Below are 23,135 nucleotides of genomic sequence, written 5' to 3'. Positions count from 1 at the left end.
TCTGAGGTCTCCCGTTTTGTTTCCCTGACCTCTGCTAAGTGAAAACTCAAACTGGTACTGTCGTACATCAGAAAATAAAATCAGTGGTCCTGGAGAAAAAAAAAAAATATTTAAAAATCAGATATATTTAACTTTATTTGTTCTTCCTTTTGGTAGCACATCTCAATCCCACTTGCTAATTAAAGCTTACAAGAGCTGTCCCTTGCACTGGTAAAAAAGCAAAAAATGGTCATGCATAAGATACTGAAAGCATTCACATCAAGTACGTTGTACCTTGGGGTTCTGAACTTCATAAATAAGAGGACATTAAACCAGCTAGTTTTGTTTATTTGCTTGTTTGTTTTTAACAAGATCGTTGTTACAGATCATAGCAGCTTAACAGGTTTAACACAGGATAATCTACTTCTAATATTTTTATTTGAAGAAGTTTATAATAAAGTTTGGTAAGAGACCAAAAAAATACAGAGGCCCAAAGACTACAAAATAATGATTTTAAATATAAAGCATTTCTTTTTAGTTTGCAGGGCTTAAAACCTGCAATGGTCTTTCTGCTTTGGCCAGGGATGTAATCTTGGAATTTCTTAGATGAAGTTTAGGAAATTCAATTTATTTGTGATTTTTTATGCACCATGCAACATCTTTAAAGGGGTCCGGGCTTTCAGAAATGCTGAACATCCATCTTTTAAGAAGTCCTACGCTAGGAAGACAAAACCTCCATTTATTCCTACAAATATTGGCCAAAATACTGGGGACCTGCTAATATAGTTCCCAGGTCTATGAAAGTAGGATACAAATGACTATAGATTCTGTTATGTGAAGTATTTTTAATTTTATTTTTAATTTTATTTTTAAAGCTTACATTTGAATGCCTTGATGGCCATCAGGAACAAGATATTCTGGCAATGAATTGATAAAGCCTAATTGTAGGCCAGAGGGGAAAAAAAAAAGCCACCTACAATACAAAGCTAGCCATACTCATTGATTTGACAAGAAGGTAAGTAGACAAACTTATCTCCATTTAGAAGTCTGATTTTTTTACTACACACAGGTGAAATAGTTACAAATACTTGATCTGATCCTACAATGTGCAAAGTGCCTAAACTGCTTTGTGAAATAACCAAGGATGAAAGTGCTAGGTATGCCCGAGGACACACTTCAGGAGACGTAGGACTAAACACACGAACAAATTGAGGTGTCGTAACATGCATTAATCTTCATCTCCTGCTCTCAGGCATCAGTGTTCTGTAGCCATGCCGGCCGGCCCCGGCGCAGCTCTCCGCTGTTTCCAGGAGCCTGCAGCTGGAAACAACCCTGAACTTGCAACATGGGGCATCGGGACCATATGCAAAGGAGAACAAAGTAGGAGAAAAGCTGAGTTTGGACTAACGCTTACTTCAAGGTTTCCACTGAATTGTAAATCAAGTGTCTTGTGCGGCTATATACTAAAAGGTCTTTTTATAGCTGGATCTCAGACCTCTTTTTATACGTTATAGGATCCATCACATCGTATTTTTGCAGCTATCGTGTATTTAAACCATACAGCTGCAAGGTAACAGTAGTCAAGATACTCTGACAGAACTAGTTAACACTGTAACGTCGCATCCAAGTCGTGCTGCAGTCTTGGATGGCACATCAAGCTGGTGATGACTTAGGTAAACACCTTCAGTCCAGTTACATACTTACTACCATTTCTTGTGCCAAGACTTTAATGTGCTTCAGTGCATGAAGGAAATTTACAATCGACTCCATGAATACATATATTCCAGCTCTCCATTTCGTTTCCATTAAAAAAAACAAACAGCAGCAATTATAGTATAGCTTCATAGCAGATATTTATAACTTAGCTATAAACAAATGCTGGTCTAAAGCTTTGCAGACAGCTCTAAGGTAAATGTAATTATTATAAAATTAATAGGATTTTTTTTTTCCCAGTACTACGGTTACTACTCTCTTTTAATGACGGCAGGTGAATATAAATTACATCTTTTCTGACATGGGTTTACTCTTTAAGTGGGAAAGCTGAGAAGAAGCCTGTTGTTACAACTCAGAGTAACAATATTTATTTTTACTCTAAGTCATTAAGTCAGGTAAATGGAGCTGTCTCCACACTGGGGAAAATGACTCTGGAACAGATCAGTAATTTGTCTTTCGAATGGACATGACTTTGCTGTCTGTTCTAAGTGTCAATTATATCTACTGAAGTTGTGTTTATGGGGGAAAGGAGGAAAGAGCTTTTAAATCCAGAAACAAAATTTTAATCCTTCTGCAATGTTAATTGGATACCTTGACCGAAATTTGTTTTGATTCAGATTGTCGCTCAGCTGCTCTCATTCCACCAAGTCTTCGTAACAATCTAAATGGAAGAAGAATTTGGGCCACTGTTGAAAAAGCTTTGCCTTGTCATCTCTGTGTGAACCCATGCCCAGAAAATGAGTTTCAGCCCGCATGACTGAGCCAGCATCAGAGCCGTGTCTCATTAATAGCTTTTCTTAATACGTACAACCACATTAACAACCTGATGTTTCTGGGAAGCAATGATTCAGCAAAGCCATTCTCTTATTTACTTTAAATACCGGTGGAAGTGGATTGTTCTGTATATTTTAAATATATATATTTTAAATGATAGAAGACAGTTTGATCTAATAGTATCTTGTTTTTTCTTGGGTTTCTTTTTTTGTTTTGGGTTTTCGGTTGAGGTTTTGTTTTGTTGTTTTTGTTTTTGTTTTTTTTAAACTTTAAATAACTTTTCAGAATCCTGCCATGAGCAAAGCTTTAATGAAACTGCCTTTGTCGTGATTTCCCAACAGCCAAGAAGCCTCACCTTATGGTACTGTGACGGGAGCCAGGACCGAGCTGAGCTAACCGCCCAGGAGGACCCGCAGCCCAGCACCACCCATCATGGGGCAGGCTGCTCAGCACCAGCTATTACAGAAGGATGGGAAGTCAAAAGCTACGGGAGCTGTTCAGTGCCTGCCAGTCACCATCACATCCCTGTGCTTCACCAACATCTGTGAACTCGCTTCACAGCTCCTTTGTGAGGTAGGAAATTACTACTCCCTCTCTTGCAGAAGAAGACAGTGGGGCAGAAGGAGATGAAGTTGTTCTCCTGGGGTCCCCCAGGAAGCCTGTGATAAAGCTAAAGGAGGAATTTAATCTACTAGTTCAGTTATGGGGCAGCTATTCACTCCTCTTTGCCTAGAAACACCGGGCTTTTTGACACAACCTTCATTTCTGCAAGCAGTAAGCATCCTGGACCATACACACTGCTGCAAAGTGGTTTCACTGCCCTGTCCTGCCTATCTGAATTTTACAGACTGGCTCAAGCTGTAGAGATTTGCTGTCTGATAGTGAGATCATCTTACCTGGTGTTGTGGGTCAGTCTAGAAGACAAACAAAGTTTAGCTGCAAAGCTCAGCTTTAAATCTTCCATAGAGATTAGAACCTACTTCTATTTGCTTGCTCCCGTCCTTCCAGGAAGCATGAAATAAAATAAACACTACAAGCACAAAAGAAAAGTCAATGAACAAAACCTTCCTCTATTAATTAAAAACATTAGTGCAAACCACACAGCAGATTATTTTTTGTAAGCTCAGTATTTTCTGTAGGGAGGTCATACAACGGGGGCTTTAAACACAGGTGAAGTCACATTCCTTAGCCAAATAAGTAGTCAGCTTTGAAGCTCGCTCACATAAACAACCTGGATTCTGCTGCTAGACATAATATTTTATCCTATACATTTGCATGTATGCTATAATACTTTTTATTGAAAATATATTGAGTGCTGTGCTTTTATAAAGTATAAATAACTAAAAGGTAATAAAGACCAAATTCCAAAGCTGAATTACATGTTTGGCTAAGAGACTTGTCCAGCATCATCTCAACTGCCTAGAAGAGCCTTTTCTTTTCTTTTTTTCTTTTTTTAATGTAAACAAGCCATTCATCTGTGTGCCTAAAAGCTAACACCTGAATCCCTGCTTGACATTCCAATGCATTGCTTTGCTGTCAAAGGTGAGTGCTCACACTTTCTTTGACATCAGGTGCTCACCACTGTTGAAAACTAGCTCTGGTTTGAAGTATTTTGATGTAGGTGTTTGGCTTTACCTCACATCATTTGCAAAGCGAGGCCTTTGTGCCTAATTGAGTCAAAGCTTGATAGTGGGAGCCTGTTAAGAATGCTACAGGAATGCCGATCTCTCTGCCTAAGATTTGTTTGTATTAGGCAGTAATCATCTGAAAGAACGAGAAAAAAATCAAGATCAACGTTTGAAACAGTATTTCTCAAAACACTTTGCTGGGCAAGGCCAATCGATCTAGAAAATGCTGTAGTTAGTGGTCTATACCCCCAGCAGCTGCAGCTGAATGGATGAAGTCAGAATGTGGGAAAGTGCACTTTTTCATTGTTTGCTCTTCTGCAAGAGCCGCCACCAGAGCTACACACCCTGCATCTTCTAGAGAGACGCTCTCTTCAGAGGTTTTCGTCCAGCCATTTGATATAGCTGTTCCTGGTCTGAATGCCTGCAGAGAAATCGGTAGGCCAAATGGTGAATATCATACAGCCGTGAAAGCAGTCATCGAAGTGATCGAGCGTAACTTCCACGCCGGCGTTCTCCAGGCGCTTGGCGTACATCACCCCGTCATCTCGCAGGACGTCGTTCTCGCAGGTCAGGATGTAAGTCTTGGGCTGCAGCTGAAGTGTCTCATTTTCCGCAAGGAGCGGGACTGCTCGTACATCGAGCAGCGCCGGTATCTCCTGGATGATTTCAGCCTTGCCTGTGGTTTGTATTACAGGCTTGTAGTTCTTTTTGAACGATGAAGGCAGGAGAGATGTCCAGTTCAGACGCCCTCTAAAAGACAAAGCTTGGCCAACGTCAAGAGCAGTGTGGTTGTTAATCAGCAGTGAGTGCGCCACGTCGTAATTACCATTGAAATAATCTATCCAATAGTTGATCATGACATAACGAGGAAGGACGGGCATATTCATGTTCTGCTGATAGGAAGGTGTATTGAAGTCGAATGCCTGAAGGACTGGATAAATTAAGGCCTGCAGTTTCGGTCTGATGGTCAAGTGTTCATCTTTGCTGAGCTGTGGGAAAAATACAGGTTAGAACTGGGATTATAAAGAAAATGAACAATACAATATCAACCTAGAACTTCATACAAGCAACCATTCATGTGACGATTTTTAGGCTGAATTCTGCTCTTAGGCAGATAATGTTGCTCTTCTGTCTGAAATATGAGCAGCCTGATCTTCTTCTCTTGTAGGGATGGCCATTCAGGCATACTCAGTATTCTGTCTCCAATAGAAATCAGTGGCAGAAGTTTATTGAAGGGTAAGTAAAGTGGCATTTCTCTAACACAGTGTCCAGTTTAACAACTGGCAACTGAAGGACTTAATGAGTCAAAGGAGATATTCTTGCTTTTAACGGCTTTTCATGGATTTTTCTTCCATGAATTTACCTAGTATTTTTTTTCCAGCATATGGAAATTGTTGGTATCCACTCTTTTCTCTAGCAAAGGCTCACCATGTGTAAAAGCATTTCTCTGACTTGACCCTGCCACCTGCATTTGATGTGAGCCTACCAATTCCACATTTGGTGCCCCCTAATTGTTTTGCTTCATCTTCTACACAAGATACACGGTGCTCTACCATATCTCATCTTGCTTAAAAAGAATTATGCATCAGGAAAACAAATTAGGAATGCTTTTTCCAAACCATGGTACTATCATGTTTATCAGGCCTCAGTATTGAAATGTATAGTGTAATTGTCTCATTAATTTTTTTGCTCTAATTGAATATTGCAAGGTTGTCATGATAATTAGTTGTCTGGACATGGTATCCGCATTCTTATCACCAATAGTTATGGCAATAGGAAAAAAGCTAATAATAATATTTCAGTCATCCATGAAAAATATTATTACTTGCTCCAGGCTGCCTTTAAAATCTTAACTAGATTAAATTCAGATTACATTTAAATGGCAGATACTAAAAAAAAGATTCCTTAAACTTGCTACAAAATGATACAGGAAAATAACAGAAGAATTAAGCTTCATTTATTGTATTTTTTGTCCTTCCTTTGTATTTGAAAGAAATAAAAACATATTTTCAGAGACAAGCATCTAAAAATAGGAAGCTAAATTGGTAAGTTACACATGTACCTAGTTACCTACTTAGAAAACAGAATTCACCAGCAAAAGGGGTAAAAAATGTCACTTAGCTACTTGCTCTTAAAATCTGGCCCATAACAATCGGTAACTGTAGTAAGACATTGCAAGCTATGCGATTCATTCATATTGCGATTGACTCATTTTTTTTCTGTAAAGTGACTAGATGCTGGTTTTCTACTCTCCTGCCTTCAGGGTTGGTATACGACCTTGTGATGATGCAGCACAAAGACTCTGCCAACCTATATGCATCACGGAATTAGGGGCTGTTGCAGTGCAACAGGTGCTGGATGTTACCTGCTGACATACAGCAGCTGCCAAATTTCCTCCTGCGCTATCGCCAGAAATTGCAATTCGACTTGGATCAACTGAATACTCAGCTAAAACGTCAGGCTGCAAAAAATGCTTAGTAGCACGAAGAGCATCATGGAATTGCTCGGGAAAGCACACCTCTGGCACCAGCCTGTATCTACAAAACAAAAGAGATGAGAGACAATTATTACCACCAGTGTACCTCTCCTTCAGGATTAATAGCAGATATCAGCTGTTCCTTAATGGCAAATAACTATTTCATTAGGATAAATACTACAGGAAAAATATGAAGTGCGTAATACTTCTGCAAGACTTAATCTTATAATTAATGCTTTAATTCTGAAAGATTAATATGAACCTACTAGACATGAATAATAGCAAGTAGTATAAAATTGTGCAGCACTTCCCTGGGATTTCCCAATAGAGGATTTCATCATACATTATAAAAATGAATGAATATTTAAAACACCTTTGGCAAGGCAGTCATTACAATCAGACTGTTTTTGATCCAAATCCCCACTTCAACTAGAACAAGGGGGAGTAAGTCTCATACGCCCAACCGATTCTGCTGAGCCAAACACCTAAGCAGTTCTGTTTCCCAAATTTTCACGCTTGCTCAGGAGAGAATGAACCTGGCTGTACCTCTATACCATTAAATAAACTATGGCCAAGAAGTGATGTAATACCAATTTGCTCCAAGGCAACAGATGCGATAATTCCTCTCCTTTACCAAGCAGAGGAGCAGAAACATACCCATTGTGCAAGTGGGGAGACTGAGGCACGGAGGGAGCAAACAGCCTGCCCAGGAAGAGCCAGCAGCTGCATCCCATTCACGAGATTTTCTCAGTTTTCAAACAGCAGTGCAGGAGAAGTCTGCTCATATGCGCTGAATAATTTGTAATCTAAGAGTTGTTACTAGGCCTTCTGGTACAAAGCTCATCTTCTGTTTGTAGCTTTCCAAACAACAGATTTTACATATTCTCAGTAGAGCCGACCAAAACAAAATTCAGTTTTCTGATTCAAAACATTTTCTTTAGGATGTAAGCTAAAAAAGTTTCATAGGCAGAATAAATTTCAAACTTGGCTTAGAGTTTCAAAGTCCAAATCTCAGCTGCTTTCAGAAAGTGATCTATACACTGCATATATGGAATTATAAGTGCATCCTTTGGGAACACCTCGCAAAACTGCGTAACAGACTGTGCATAGATCATGAAAGAGAGACGCGCAATTAAACCAATGAGAAATCTAATGAGACTTCACTAATGGAGTACAAACGCCTTGACTGAAGGATATAATGGCTAAGGAGAAGAGGTAAACAATAACTCAGAGAAACAGGCAGAATTATACCACCATAGATCAAAAAAGGAATAATAAGGAAGTTTTCAATACTGTGATCACTGCTTGCCTGGAATAACCAACAGCTGCTTTTTTAGTTTTCATTGTTTCTGCTAATAAACAACAAAGAATAATAAAAAAGAAAATGACCCTTTAAAGTACGCTATAATAAGTATTGAATGAGTAACTTCATATAATTAAGTTGCAATTAGATCACAGAGCTTGGTATGTAATCAACTGCAGGTGGGAAACTTGAGTAATTACATCAAGTGATTTGGTTTGCAAAAGGCAATATTGAAGTTGACAGTAAGGATGGGAAAAGTGCTAATCGAGTTGGAGTCATCTAGGTAACTTAGCTAGTTGAGAGGTTTGTTTACCTTGCGATTGTTCAGTGTGTTAAAAAGCAGCCCTGCTTCTCTGTTGTCCGGCACCCTGGCAGTCCTCGGCTCCTGAGTGGAGCACAAGGCTTAAATGAGATGACTGGAACGTTGGGAGACCGAGAGAGCGGCAGGGAAACTGCCAGCCTCCACGGTGTATTCTCACTAATGAGCAGGGGTGAAAGGATTTGATAGTTTTTATGTTGCAGACCCTTGCTCGATATAACTTAAAAACTGTGGTTTATATTAAAACCCCCTCAAGTCTGTCTATATGTATTTTAATGCCATGTATGTATACAAACATTACTTTACATCTATATACTAAAAATACGCCTTGCAGCAGTGGAGTGACCCTCGAGGATGGGAACAGTGCCTCTTGCTATGTGAGCAGGTACTGAGACACGGTTCAGCCTTCCTGCAGGTATATATCATGTCCCAATGTGTTTGGGGTTTTTGTTTGACTGTTTTTAACATTCACAAGTATTTACAGAATCACAACTTGGCACCTGAGTGACCTCAGGTTTCAGCTGCACTCCTTACATGTAGATACAATTGCAAGAAGCACCAACATTTGCGTTTTAGTATTTGTCCAACTGAATTCAGTGCTACTTTTTTTGCCTACATTTCTGCTTTCTAAAACGACCTCTGAAATACTGAGAAACCCAAATGAATTTTTGATGCCATTCCAATTTGTTGAAATTTTAAAAGGATATAAATACCAGACTGGCATTAGAGAATTGTTGTCCGAGTTAAAGCCTTATACGCAAGCTAGTAAGAAGGGAAAAGCTAGAAGAACTACATTACATATTTCTAATACCTTAAAATTACTTGATTGGTTTTAGATTACTCACTCAACTGAGACGATGACAGCATTAAGAGATTCAGCCATGATTCTGCAGAGATTGTTATAAAGACTCGTTCCTGGAACGATAGGACATGGTGTTAGGGACGTATGAGTCCATTTATGTCAACAGTTGCAAAGCTGTGTGTAAGCCTTCTCAGAAAATATAAAGACATCATACAAATATAAGCAAAGTTAAGTGAGATCAGCTTGCAATAGATAAAGTGGCAAATACATATTGTAGCAGAAGGAACATAATTCATGCCTTGTAGCTTTCTCTTTTTGTAGACTCAAGTACTACAGTCTAATGCTTTCTTTCTCATCTCTTTCTTGGTGATTTGGGGTACGTCACTTCATCCGCCTACCACAATTCTCTTAGTTTGGCAAAATTTAAGGTACCCAGTGGTTTGGGGGCATTAGCATCCAGAGCTAGTTATCGCTGTATGAGTCACTGTTTGTTGTTCATTTTATTATAGCACACATTGCTCTGATTCAAACAAGTTGCCCTATTAACGCCAACTGAACTACTCATTTAAGAGAGGATTAATTACAGCTATGCTGTTTATCAGTGGACTGATTTTCTTTAATGTTATTCCTTTCTGGTTACTTAATCGTTGGTTCCCAGTACTATAAAATACACTAAGACACTAAGCATTTTCTACAGTATCTAGTCTTAGAATTTAACATTTAGCTGTAACATTTGTGCCATTAACTTCTGCATCTGGGACTTGAGGATAGCACCCGACATAGCGGAGTTAGTCATGCAAACAAAGCGTGGTCATTTAATATAAACTTTTTGCACAACAGTCAGATGCAAACTGTTACAGAACGAATGAGGCAGGCAGGACGCTGAGAAACATGCCTTAGGCTGGCCTAAGGAAACCACCTCAACTCCTCTGTAGGACGAGGAGCAAAAATAGCTGCTATAGGACTATAGGACAGAGAGATGGGATTTCCAAAGGCACGTGAAAGCCAGATTTTAAAGTTATTTAGGAACCTAAATCTCACTGAGATCATGGTCTAAGTGACTTGCATAGGCCAAATGCAATCAATACGGTCTTTGTTTTGGAACAATTAGGAAAACCCCATTAATGTTCTTTTTTCTCTAAATAGATGAAGCCATAGAATGCATCAGGGCTGTATGGACTTCATGATGTTGAGGAGCAGTGGGGAAGGAAAAGGAGGAAGACTCCTGCCGGCCCTGGATCTTGCAGCAGCCATGAAAACCACATGTCGTTTCTCCTCCCAAGGCTTTTCTCCTGTACGATATGGAAGGATAAGTGGGTAGCTTATCATTATCTATAGCTATACCTTCATTTCTCTGACCACATTTGTGGCTTCCAAGTTAATTGAAGCAAACAGCATTAATTTTCAAGGTGATCTCTGCTAGCAGTGGCAGTGCTCCCCTAAGGGACGGGAACTGACCCCTACCTGTTTCCCCCATCACGATTCCCGTTGTGCGTGATCAGCAGCACATATTCCCAGCTATGTGTTATTTAAGAGCCAAACATTAGCCATGTTGTTACAGACGGTGTTGTTCAGCTCACTCTTCTAATTACTGTGTGAAAATGGGGCAAACCCCTCACATGCAGTCACTGGATCCTGATCACAAAGGCTCGGCTTTTGCACGTGACCACAGAAAAGGGGGGACTGGCCCTAACAGCCCATCCAGGCATCTCAGGAATTTAAACAGTAAGCTATTTTATCTTCTCAGGATGTAACAAAATTAACCTTTTGGTCCTTTTACAGCTCACGTGCAGATAAGATAGGTGTTCTTTGCTGTGTGTTCACGATATTGTTCCCCTTCCCTCCATAGAGCTGATCTAACAGAGTGGAGACAGTTACTACTGAATTCAGGTACGTCTTAGCAAAACTGTCAGCCCTGACAGGCAAAAACATCTTGTGGCTTTTTCTGCTAGGAGAAAACCAGACCAGAATCCCATTTAATTGCGGGCAGATACATACGTGCACTTGCCAAGGCCCAGCCCCCTCCGTGGATGTAAACAACGCTGCGCTTGAGCCTTCCATCTGGCTGAGCAGGAGGTTCAAACACTCTGACTTCCACCCCATCAAACACAGTGTCCGTGATGTTAATGTCTTCAGAGGAGACAGACTTCAGCTTGTCAAAAGTACAAATCAAATAATTCAGGACTATCAAGTGATGGCTGAGTCTCAGATAGTGAATCAGGTGACACTAGGGGGGAAAAAAAAAGAAGAAAAAAGGAGATTTCTGTCACTTCAGAGCATATCATACAACACCGCATTGATGTTCAATGCAACAGTCTTCAAAGGGCAGGTCCAGTATTAAAATGAATATGGATTCTTAGAATATTCATTGGAAAATGAATTATTAAAGGTCTCTAATGCTTTTAAAGGTGTATTAAAACAAAAACCTGTCCATAAAAGATTCTTTGTTGTCAAAATAAATCAAACCATGAGCACTATGTGGATCAAGACAACTGTGAATGAGCGCTCTGATCCCTGCCTCCAGAAGACCCCTCGGAAAGGAGACGACCCTCACCAGCACTTGGGAAGCTCCTCAGAGCGGTGCCAGCAGAGGGCAATGCCACACAGGCAAAGTTTTTGTGGTGGTACCAGAAATGCAAAGTTTTTGTGGTGGTACCAGAAATGCAAAGTATTTCCGTTGTGTATGGCTCCCTGTGACAGACATAATTTTGCAAGTAAAGAGTTTCAGAGTCTCTTTCTGGTTTCTATTACCTGTTCACATGGACAGTTATTTAATTTTTTGACTTTTTCTTTACCGTACTTGCATAGTACTGTTTTCACAGCCACTTTCAGTGCCAAGCTTCCCTGCCAGGACTGCCTGCTGACAGCAAAAGAAGGGCTAATGGAGGCAAACACACACCTCCAGAGGAAAAGTAATTTTTGAAGCGTTCAGCAGCATCCATGCCAAAGAAGATCTGTCTCCTTAGGTCTACAGCCCCAGATCCTTACACGTAACTTTTTAATATGTCATCCTGAGTTTGAATAAATTTTAAAAAAAAAAAAAAATGGCTTTCATTGAGGTGGTGTACAGAAAAGGCTCTGCCCAGCCCCACTTCCACTGCAGATTGCTGTAGATAAAAGACAAGCTTTCATACTTTTCCCCCCAAAATCTATGCCAAATACAATGGGCTGCTATGTGAGCAGGAAGAGGAAATCACTTCCAAAAAAAATATTACTTTCTTTTCTTGCTTTAGCTTGTGGTAATGTCACCCTGCTGAGATAGTTTGTGGCAATTGATGCTTTTTGAATGGAACATCACTTCTTCATCCTGGAAGGCTTTTCTCTAGGAGAAGAAACACAAAGTATCCACCTGCCAAGAAGAAATGCTGAATTCACAAGGCTGTTTGTATCTCTGAATTTCAGATCATGCTTTTCTCCCCTTACTTAAAAATTCCCACAGGAAAACCCAGTTTGAGTTTGAAACTTGAAGAGCAATACATCTACCAACAGCCTGGCATGTAATTTGTTGGGCTGCTGCTGCTGTAACCAGCTGAAAGTCTGATCCTCCCTGTGCCCTGTGGAGGTTCCTGGGGAAGGTAACCACTGGGAAGAGATTTTGGAAATACTGCCAGGGAAAACAACATTTTTGGAGATTTTTTCAGACTGACTGTGCTGCAATAGACATCCCATTTTAGTTTTCTCCCACTTGAGTTCACATTCTTTGTAGACGAGATTACCACATGTTCCCTGGAATCAGAAATGTTTTCTTTTCAAGGCTAGTTGGTGGTGTTTACCAAGAAGTGTTTTCTTTAAACTGCAGAGCACTGTGGCCATCTGCAGGTTATCACACACTTTCGTGCCTATTTTTTCTTCTATAATAGGCCACTCTTTCCAAGAACACAAAAACCTGGAAGAGACGCTTTGTACATCAGGACACGATAGCAACAGTCCCAATCCTTTCGTTAGGCATAGGCAGCTTTTTTGCCAAGCACTTATCACACTGATTCTTTGTAAGTATATTTAATCAGCCTATTTGTCATTTATAAGGCATCAGGATTGCACTTTTTGCTGGCAAAGAGCTAGTCTTGTCCAAAGTTCTTACAAATAAGATTTTTTTTTTCTCTATAAATAAATATTTAAAATAGATATGTAATATCACCCTGTGATATAACTACTGGCAGAAGAAGACGCGTTGAACGGTTGGATAACTCTCCTCTAGGACTAAGCTGCCGCCCCAAGGGCAGACATGCCTATCCTGTTGGCTGGGCTTTTCTTGTGTCGGCGTGACCCTGCTGCACCAGCTCAACCTGAACCCGGCAAAAACAGAGAAACAACACGAACCTTCAGCCAGGTCACCATCTTACTGATAACCCAAGGCAGGAAAGAGGGAGTGAGGAAAAGGATGCTGCCTTTTGGCAGCCGTCCACAGCTGGATTGCCTTAAATCCATTACCAAACTGTATCCAGTCATCTCACATGAGCAATAACTCATTTGCTCTTTGCTGGTATTTGCAATTTTTACTGTCCTTCCTGTGCCAACATGCAGGACTGTTGCAGGCTATCAAATATAGCGCTTCAATATATCTGGGAATGATGTGTGCGTACGTATATATGCATGTGGAATAGAAGAGAGAAACGGTGATGCTCTCTGGTGAAAAGGGAGAGAAAACAGTGCTGTAATAACAAAAGCTAGTGATAAGGAAGAGAAAGCAAAAGGACAAGGGGGAAAATTAACAGACTACAGAAAAATTAAAGACCAACGCACAGAAAAGAGGAGATAGTATAAAGATGAAAGCCTTGTGGGCAGTTAGCCTGGAATTGCTGTGCCGGGCACATCACTTGGTCTGGGTCACAGCCCCAGGTTGTCCCGGGTAACGACTGGTTTTATGCATCTGTCTGAAAAAACACTTTTGTTTTCTGAACAGGTAACTGGGGAAATGTGGCTAGTGAACTTCATTGTGTTCTGGGCTGGACAGAGTAATGGGCTGACACACAGGAGCACTCTGCCGCTGGGAAGCGAGCAGAGCTGGATGAGCAGGAGGGCCCCAGGAGAGAAGGGCTAGACAGGCTAGCAAGGCAAATGTGAGTATTTTGCTGGCATTTGAGCCAATTCAGCAAATAACTGCTGTGGACATATTACAGTAGCCCTGCTGACAATCTATTGCTCATTTCCAACTGCAGCTTTTCATTTTGGGGCTGTTGGCTCCCCGTGATCCCGCACTGCCTTGGCAGCAGTGTGATTTATGCTCATGCTGTAATACTCCCCAGCTCTCCAACAAATCAGGCAAAGCAACCACTACAGCCACGACCTCCTCCTCTTTTCCCAGGACATCCCCATATCAGAGCTTTTCAGGCAGGGACAACCCAGGGATGCCCTAGAGATGAAACTGTTCAAGACTGCCACCTTCCTCCTGGTAAATTCTTTGGTGAGGTACCCCTCAGACATTGAAAGATTTAATTGATGCAGGAGAAAATTTTTAATAAGTGAAGAAAGGTGGCAGGGTTGCGATAAAAAGCAGACAATAGAACAAAGTACTGCTCTACTAAGGCACCACTATTTTATCACCAATATGTGTCCTTTAATCACCAATATGTGTCCCTAAACTAATAGGATTAGCTCTTCGGCTGAATTTCACGAAGAATCCCAAATGCTCACTGCTTTTATGCTTACCTCCCTCATGGACTTGTACTCTACATGAGTCATGTGTTCTTCATTTAAAAAAAAAAAATCAAAAAATGTTTTCTGTTGCTAATGTCTATTAACCTCTAACAGTACTCAGCATGTTGGAATTCTTTGTCCTCATGTGACTTCCATGGCTGACACTCTCCGGCTTCATGTCTCTGACCTTTAGCCATGAAACTATTGCAGCAGGGCGCATGCAGCCAGCGCACAAAGGCAGCATGCCTCTAAAGCCGAGCCCAATGCATCAGCTGCTTCCTCTATAGCCTGTGCAGCTGGTCAGACCCAAGGTCCCGCGCTGACCTTTCAGGCCTTAGCAGGATCAGGAATTAAGCAAACAGCTAAGGCTCTCTTTTCATACACCACCACTTAGGACTGAGCCAAATCGCACTCATGACTCAAATGACTAATGATGCTGGAACTGGGCAACCAAACAGTTGAAGGCTAAACTTCCTACCTTAAAAGATGCAGCCACTATCATAAATTCTGGCATCACTTTGCAAAATACATTTCTATAACACTGGAGTCCAAAATGCCAACTACATCTGAAGTCAGTAATAGAGATTAGTGAAAAATAAACAAGATCATTTCCCCATTTAGCTGCACACACAACATACTGTTTTGTGTGCATTTCAGGCAGTTTATCTTGTTTAAAGGTGTATGTCTATTTTCTTTTATTTTATGGAGCCATTTCTTAATGCAGGTGCATTATTGCCCAGTAAAGATTATGTATTTTTAATGCTGTTGTACGAAAACAGTCCTCAAAGACAAGTGCTCTTAGTTTTATGAATTTCCTTTAGAACTGAAAAGAAACCAAGGTGACTGCTTTATCATTAATTAGAAGCAGAAACTAGATTACATTTTAATGTGAGGCATGGTGCATATACTCACGATGATCTGCTTTTATCCTAGAGACATAAATTCTCTGTTGCTGCAAACAGGACTTTCAGTGCTGTTCAATTTCTGCTCAGGTACCACAGCTGCGAGACCGCCGTGACACAACTAACTATTTGGTTTATTGCAAACCAATTCCAAGACTATGATCTTGCACACAGAAACATCAACAACTTACTTGGCCGGCTACAACTATGATTTACATCTGTCCAGGTATCACATACTCTGAAATATATGGGTAGAGAGATATTAAAATGTCAGAAAAAAACTGATTACTGTTTTCTATAATCCTAGATGTTGATGTCCCATGCCCTACATTTTACTCTGAAAGCAAGTGAGGGGTAGAGAAGCATGAGGAATCACTTGGCTGTGATGAGGACAAATACGAGGATAGTTTTCTCCCCTGTACAGCTGTCTACCTTCTTCCATATACGTCTATCTGATGGCCTTTTTGCCAACCCATTTGTCCTTCCAAACCTCTGCTAACAGCTGTCCCAGCTCCCCCCCCCCCCCCAAAAAAAAAAATCTCCCTTCTTTCTTGCCATGCACCAGAATAGCAAGTATCTTGACAGTGGTGTTCAGAAATAATTTATTTCTGTGGACTTATTAGATAAACATATGCTGCTCTTTTCACTCTGATAAGGAAAAGGGTTAGAGGAAGAAGTGAAAAACGCATGTACTGACCCAGCTGTCAACAGCACAGTTATGAAATGTTGCTTTAGACACTTCTTGTCCAAGTAAAACAATAACTATCCCTTCTTCTATGGCTCAATCCCATAATTAATTTTATGCGTTTGTCCAAATTTCAGTGAAGCCAAGTTCTGATCTATCTGTATACAAATGTATACATAGTTTTTAATTTCTGATCTAAAATTGTGTTATATCACAGTTTTCTGTGTTATCATGTCCCATTTTAAGACAGGTGAAAGAGGCAAATTACTCTCATTCTCAGTTAAGCACTTTAACATCAATTCATTAATATTATGTATTAATATATCAATAATTTATTAATTAAATTAATATAATGAACTAATTTATTATTACAGTCTAAGTGTCTCTGCTTTCTTTCTGGGGCAGCACAGGACATTAAAGGGGGTGCCGGAACAAGGCTCTGAAAACCCAGCTCGGTTTCCAGCTCCACCACTGGAATCTTTGTGGCCTCAGATAAGGCACTTCATCTCTTCCTATCTCTATTCCCTCCCAGTTTAAGATTAGAATAACACTCTCGGATCCCTCCCCTAGTAGGTTTTGAAACCTACTTGCAGGCACTGCCCTATAAGCATTACACATTTTTTTAACCATGTGATTATACTCGAACATTTGTTCAAGTGTCTCATGCTAAGCCAGGACACTGAGTCAGTCCCAAGCTTGTAAAAAGTTTGTAGCTGACTGGGACCAAACTCTACATGGAAATGTCAAAACCTTATCATTAGTACGCTGAAAGCCAGCGACAACCTTACTATGTTTTTTTGGTAATGAGTATTACTGTGCTGAGTAAACAAACACATAATCTCCAACAAGAAATTGTCACGCTTGGTTGTCAGTGTCTTCCCAAATCCATTTCAAAATAAGCAAGAGACAATCAATTGCATCTGAAGCACATGAAGTTTGTTTCCTGCTCTTGGAAAAAAAGGCTTACAGTACATTTCAGAGATTTCAAAAATCAGAAATGTACTTCTGGCTGCTATCAAACCTACAAAGGAAAGTAATAAATAGCAAGCTGAAAATACACTCCGAAGCAGGTGAAAGTTCAGTGGTCACATTTAGAGAAATGTTAAACCGCCTGGTCTTGCAATAGCCGGTAAAGGAAAAAAGGGGAAGCTGAGCCCTAAGAAGGGACACACACTTTATTTTATATACACACACAAAAGCTGTCTGACAAAGTAAATACTCAAACTTAACTTTTACAATCCTAGCTTCAGTCCACACAGTTCCTTCTTAATGGCAGTCATGAAAGACTCCTGAACACCAGGAAAGCACCTTCTCTCGCTCGCTCTCTCCAGGAACAAACGCCCCAAGGCTTACCTGTGGTGTGATTCAGGGCACCCCTAAAGCCTCACTTTTTATGCTTGTGTAAAACTCGTTTGTTCCTTCCTTTGGTCTGTAAGCTCTGTTACAGGAACTGTTACTTGTTTAGTAATTTTTCTTGCTATAGAAATTCCTATTTCTAAGACCAGAGATGCAAAACACTAAGAAATTGCCACTTCCCCCTAACAGAGTTCCCCACCCCGGAGAGCAGGGACAGATGCTGGCACTTCAGCCCTGCCTGCCAGTTTGCTCCAGCTGCCACCTGCCAGGCTGTGTCCTGCCAACTCCTCGTGGGATTATGACCTCTAGAATAACCCAAAAGACATAACCTTCAGCCTTCAGGCTAAAGGCACCATTCTGACTATTCTAAAGGCTAAATTCATCTGACTATGCCCAGCATACCACATAAACAAACTGAATGTGTACATCAGCTAATAGTTTTATATATATATAGTCAGTCATACGATTTTCTAAAGATAGGTCTCCTTCAGCTAGAGGTTATGGCCTTGGTTCAGGTGCTCCTGGCTGAGTCATGACTGCGTGTTTTGCAGGCAGCATGCTGGGGGGGCATCATGGTCCTGGCCGTGCTTCCCAGGGGGTTTGGTCAAGCTGAGCACTTGCTGTTCAGTTACTCACGTTAAAGACCGAGCAAGTGAATGTCAAGCCATAGATTTTACTGAAGAATGAAGCTATTGTAGGCCATGGCTGCATAAATTTCATAGCAGACATAGGGGAGGGTATGCAAGCAAATGGATTTTATCCTGTACAAGCAAACAGGTTTTATCCTGGAGCACTGTGTGGTCCACTCTCCTCATACTTCCCAGCATCTGCAGTTACTGTACTAGGAATGTAGAAGGTACGCTGCCCTCTCGTCCTTTTGGTACCCATTTGTGGGCCCTCTGTGCATTAACTCACTGGATCCCATTTTGAATATGCTGATACTCTCACCCACTGAAGGCACAAGATTTGGTACATTTCAGAATGAAGTTAGTAAACGGAAACGCTGCTAGGAAAGTAAAAAACCCCAAAACCTTTCACATACATAGTACCTTACATCAGCCCTTGTAAGGGACCAGGCTATTCCAAAAGAAAATTGAGTTCCCAGCTAAAGCCATTATCAGAAAGTTTGTGACCTCTGATCTGTTTCATGTCAGCATGGAAACGTTGGCAGAAAACGAGGGAGACATCATGAGGGAGACATCATGAAGTGACACAACTGTTGTGTGCCTTGTGACAAAACCCAATCATTCAGAGTTGTGTTTAGTGATAGGATGCCAGATCAAGGCCGTTTAATATTTGGAAGAGCTTCCCTACGTCTTCTTTCCCTAGGGCACACTTAGTACATCAGAATAGATGCCATTAATTTATTGTTTTTTTTTTTTTACCAACAGCCTGCAAGTTGGAAACCAGAGTAAGCTACGCCGGGTAACATCAGCACCACGAGTCCCAGAGGAGATGCCGGGATGCCAGCTGCACCGGAGTGGGCTCACCCGAGGTACGGGTGGGGGCGAACGGCCAGCAGCCTGGGGTGGCCCTGCCCGGAGCTGCCTGCGCCCCGGCAGGCATTGACCCCCCGCCCGGCCCCCGGGGCACTGCGCTCCCCCCGGCCCCCGCGCTCCCTCCCCGGTGCGGTCAGGACCCGTACGGCGCCGATCGGCTCCTGCCCCTGCGGCCGCGCGTGTCAGCGATGCCGGCGGCTCCCCCCGCCGCCCCAGCTGCCGGGGCTGCCCGCGGCGCCGCTCCCCGGCCGTGCCGGCTCCCCTCGGGCCCCGGGCCGCCGGCACCGGCAGGGCCGTGCGGGGCCCTCGCTGCGCGCCGCGGAGGACGCCGCTCCCGCTGCGCGGATGCCCGGGGCGCGCTCCCCGGCGGGGGCACCGCAGCCCCCCGGCGCGAACCCGGCCCGGCGAGGCGGGTCTGCCCGCCGCCCCGCAGCCGGGACCGTGACGCCGGCGGGGCCGGGGCGCCGCTTACCGCCTGCTGCACCGCCCGGAAGGTGGCATCCAGCAGCATCAGCTTCCAGGGGTCCGACACGGTGCCGGGCAGCGGCAGGTACACGTAGTAGGCGGCCAGGGCGGCCAGCGCCGCCAGCAGCACCCAGGCGGCCCGCATCGCTGCTACCCCCGCGGGGAGCGCACCGCCCCGGGGCCGGCCTCCCCCAGAGGAAGTCCCGGCGTTTCCGTCCCTGCCGCCCCGGCCCGCCGGCGGCCTTATCCGCGCCTCGCCCCCGCGCAGCGCAGCGTCGGCCCGCCCGCCCGCCGCGGGGCCGCCGCGCTCCGGGGCGGGAAGGGCGGGACGGACGCTCCGCAGCCGCCGCCGCGGGAAGGCGCGGCCGGGCAGCGGCCTGCGGGGCGGGGGGCTGCCGGGGGCGTGCCCGGGGCGGCCGGGTCCCTGCGGGAAGGGGCCGGGCCTGGCCTCGCCGCGCCGGCCTCGCCCGGCAGCTCCACACGAGGCTGCCTGGCTGGGCCGCCCGAGGCCCCCGCGCCCGGCCTGGTGGCCGTGTCTCGGCCCCCCCCCGGGTTCCATTTCTCGGGGTTCGAAGGCCCGGAGACGTGTGCGGTGGCCGCTCGCTGCCGCCGGGCTGCGGGAGCCCCGGTGCAGAGGCAGGTCCTGCTGCCTCGCGGAGCCCGGCGCTGCTGGCGGATCCCACACCCAGTGTGTTTCCAGGAGGAACACCGGGACACCCTTATTTTAGCTGAAGAAACCATCCTGCTCCCCATTTAACGCATTACAATTCCAGAAAGAAGATTTTTTTTTCAAAAAGTATGGGTTTTATCTATTATAAAAATAATTATAATTTTATTTTGGACGGGGAATTTCTGTTCTGGGTTTTTTTATTTGTTTTGGGTTTTTTACCACCCCCATCCCCTTGGTCAGCACCAAATTTTGGTTTAATGCAGGAACACCTCTTACACCTAAGACAAGAAAATGTTCTAAATGGGTCTTTTTTCGTCTCTTATTCACGCAGGATTTACACCATAGAGTTCAGCCTTGGCACAAATAACTCCTTAATATTTAGTCATAGTACTATCTTCAGCAAATTAAAATATTTATTAAAATAGCCAGATTCACGTGCATTATGAATCTAATTCAGGAAAAAGAATGAGTACTAATTTTAACAATAACATTGCCTTTAAAATGAATTCATAATACTAAAAAGTTACACAGAAATATAAATAGAGTCCTGGAAAGGACAAGTTTTCTTTTAAAAATAGACATGAAAAGGTAATAAAAGAAAAATATGTTTCTAAGAGGTAAAAGGTCAGCTTTCGAGCCAGCTTTACTGGAACTGAAGCAAAACCTTGCTGATTCTAAAGGTTGCAGAAGAAAGTTTCTGGAATTTGTGAGGAAATACACCTCTCAAGCATCTTTAACCTTTTTCCCTAACAGCAGCAGATGGAATTTCTGTAATTTCCACAGTCAGTTTTGAGTAGACTACAGATGTGAAAGGTCTGTTGGGAAACAAGCTTTGTCAAGGAAGCAGCACAAGGTGAGGATCCTGAGCTTTCACGCTTTTTAGACTGAGTGGTCCCTTTCTGTGTTACTTTGTGCTCACACCTTCTCTTTCACATTGTGCCCCACTCCCCTGCCTCCTCTACGTTGCCTGCTCCCATTCCCTTGCTTTCCCAAGCATCTGCCCCTCAAGCCCGCATGCAGGATCCTTGAGCGTAGTAATTTGTACCTGCCTCTTTCCACAAAAACATGGTTCCCAGACCTCTGGCAAAACTGGTCTAGTCCCACTCCTCTCTCATCTACTCTCTCCAAAAGAGCACTACAAAGGTTGGATGGAATTCTTCTGAGGTTTCTCATGCTCCCACTGACCCCCACATACATCCTGGGCTTGATCTCCCCTCTTCCTCACATTCTTAAAGCTACTGTGCTCTGGGTAAACTGAACCAATAGCTCTTTGAGGAATACGGGTTATTCCAGGTGTTTAGAAAGAAGTCAGTTAGTTGAAAAAATAAAACACTGTGGTCTGAGAAAGATTCCTTTCTTTAAAAGAAAAATAAATAGATAAATTAAACCCCCAAACACTTGCAAGCTATCTAGGAGACAAGCAGTCTATCTACGTAAACTCACACCCTGAAGCCAAGAAACGGTTGCTAGACAGCCAACTTCCAGAGGCAAGGCAGGGCACCAAGTGTCCTTCAGGGCCCTTGGGGTTCCATCAGCTCTTCTGATGTGCCTCCATTGTCTTTCACCACAAGGTACAAGATCCTTGCTCCCACAAAGCTGATGTGACAAGGTTCATTTAATGATTTAATCTCCTGGAACTTTCTCCCTGTGGGTGTTACTGTGAGAAGAAACTATTTAACTATTAAGTGTTATATTCCTGGCTTAATGATGTTTAGATAACTGGAAGGAACAGCAAGTTTCAACTGCGTGTTACATTTTACACAACAAAAAATAATAGGTGTTTCTATTTCAGAGCCTTTTATCAGAAAAGCACTTAGACTTTTAAATGTCAGACATATAAAGAATAGTAATTATTTTTGTCATCAGTCCTGATCGAAACTTTAGAGAGAATAAATGCTCTTGATCAAAAAAAAAAATAAAAATCTTAGCCACTTTTCTTAAGTGATTACTACCTACAACTTGTCTATCACCCCCAGGAAGGACAGCTTAAGATAGTTCATCAGAAATACCCTAGTTGATTTATGAGATTGTAATTCTGGATTTTCAAGTATATTCAAAAAAATCGCTAATGCCCACGTTACTCTCCATAGGCACAGTGAGCCTATATTTACATACCGAACATTTAGGTATCACATTCTTTTTAAACCTTTAACTGAGAAGCAATGCATGTATCACCTGTTAATCCTCAGCCCCAATAAATATGCTTCTCCTGTCTTTGCAGGCACAACATTTCATATAGGACCTAGAGGTTAAGTGGAAATTAATGTACAATCACCAATATCTTTCCCAGAAACCGTACTGCGGAGACAACATTGACTCCAGTACTGCAGAACTTGTTCCAAACCAGGAGAAAGCTGCCCCCTGGTTCCGGGTGTCAGGGAGACTGAAGACCTGGCTGAAAAGGACATGGTATGAGTGCAAAGAAAGAACAGGGGAAAAGCCAGTGAAGGCTGGCCTGCCGTGGGACTGCGAAATGATGGCCCACAATACTACTTCCAGGTGACAGAAGGACCCCAGGTTAGGCTGTATTTCGACTGCAAGTCATTGTTGCAAGTACTCTGTAAGAAATAAAGTAATTGTAGGACTGTGTAATAATTGAAATGATCTTCTTGGTTTCCAGGCTGTTATTCTGAAATGTTTTCCGCAAGAAAATAGTCCTAATTTGCGTGCATCTCACCAGCAAATCTTTAGTCACATAAACAACAACTGTTACCATCTTCTGCTGCGTTTTCCTATTCTGTTTTTCTTCCAAGTCATAAAAAGGTTGATGGACTCTTACTGGCACTACAGCTGATGGATCAGTCATGAAAATGCCTGAACCAATAAAGATCTGTAGCATAAAAAAATGAGTAAGATCTAAGGAACTTAATTTGGCATATATGAGTTTAGCATATAGTAGAAAATTCTATTAATAGAAAATAGATCTC

The 23,135-nt window shown here is 42.6% G+C and overlaps 1 protein-coding gene and 2 long non-coding RNA genes across 4 annotated transcripts; 2 read left to right on the top strand and 1 right to left on the bottom strand.

The window, feature by feature from the left end:
- Nucleotides 1-306: 306 nt before the first annotated feature.
- On the bottom strand, nt 307-19,894 carry NCEH1 (neutral cholesterol ester hydrolase 1). The gene is made up of 5 exons (XM_055723193.1): nt 19,546-19,894; nt 10,993-11,221; nt 9,038-9,107; nt 6,460-6,631; nt 307-5,083 (listed from the first exon to the last, which is right to left on the bottom strand). The coding sequence occupies exons 1-5, from the start codon at nt 19,681-19,683 to the stop codon at nt 4,466-4,468; spliced, it is 1,227 nt and encodes a 408-aa protein (XP_055579168.1). The 5' UTR covers nt 19,684-19,894; the 3' UTR covers nt 307-4,465.
- On the top strand, nt 4,971-6,489 carry LOC129737027 (uncharacterized). Its single transcript, XR_008734367.1, has 3 exons — nt 4,971-5,100; nt 5,263-5,330; nt 6,358-6,489. It is a non-coding gene; the product is annotated as an uncharacterized LOC129737027 (long non-coding RNA).
- Nucleotides 6,638-23,135, top strand: LOC114016664 (uncharacterized). 2 transcript variants are annotated; one of them, XR_008734365.1, is made up of 7 exons: nt 6,638-8,607; nt 10,141-10,288; nt 11,803-14,054; nt 15,624-15,759; nt 18,966-19,069; nt 20,962-21,061; nt 22,430-23,135. It is a non-coding gene; the product is annotated as an uncharacterized LOC114016664 (long non-coding RNA). The 2 variants fall into 2 exon arrangements; XR_008734366.1 differs by lacking the exons at nt 6,638-8,607; nt 10,141-10,288 and having other exon boundaries at nt 11,213-11,984; nt 12,855-14,054; nt 22,430-23,134.

The sequence above is a fragment of the Falco cherrug genome, chromosome 11 (genome assembly GCF_023634085.1).
Source record: "Falco cherrug isolate bFalChe1 chromosome 11, bFalChe1.pri, whole genome shotgun sequence".
In the NCBI taxonomy this organism is placed as follows: domain Eukaryota; kingdom Metazoa; phylum Chordata; class Aves; order Falconiformes; family Falconidae; genus Falco; species Falco cherrug.
The sequence above is the reverse complement of the archived record's forward strand: the minus strand, read 5'-3'. Positions and strand labels throughout refer to the sequence as shown.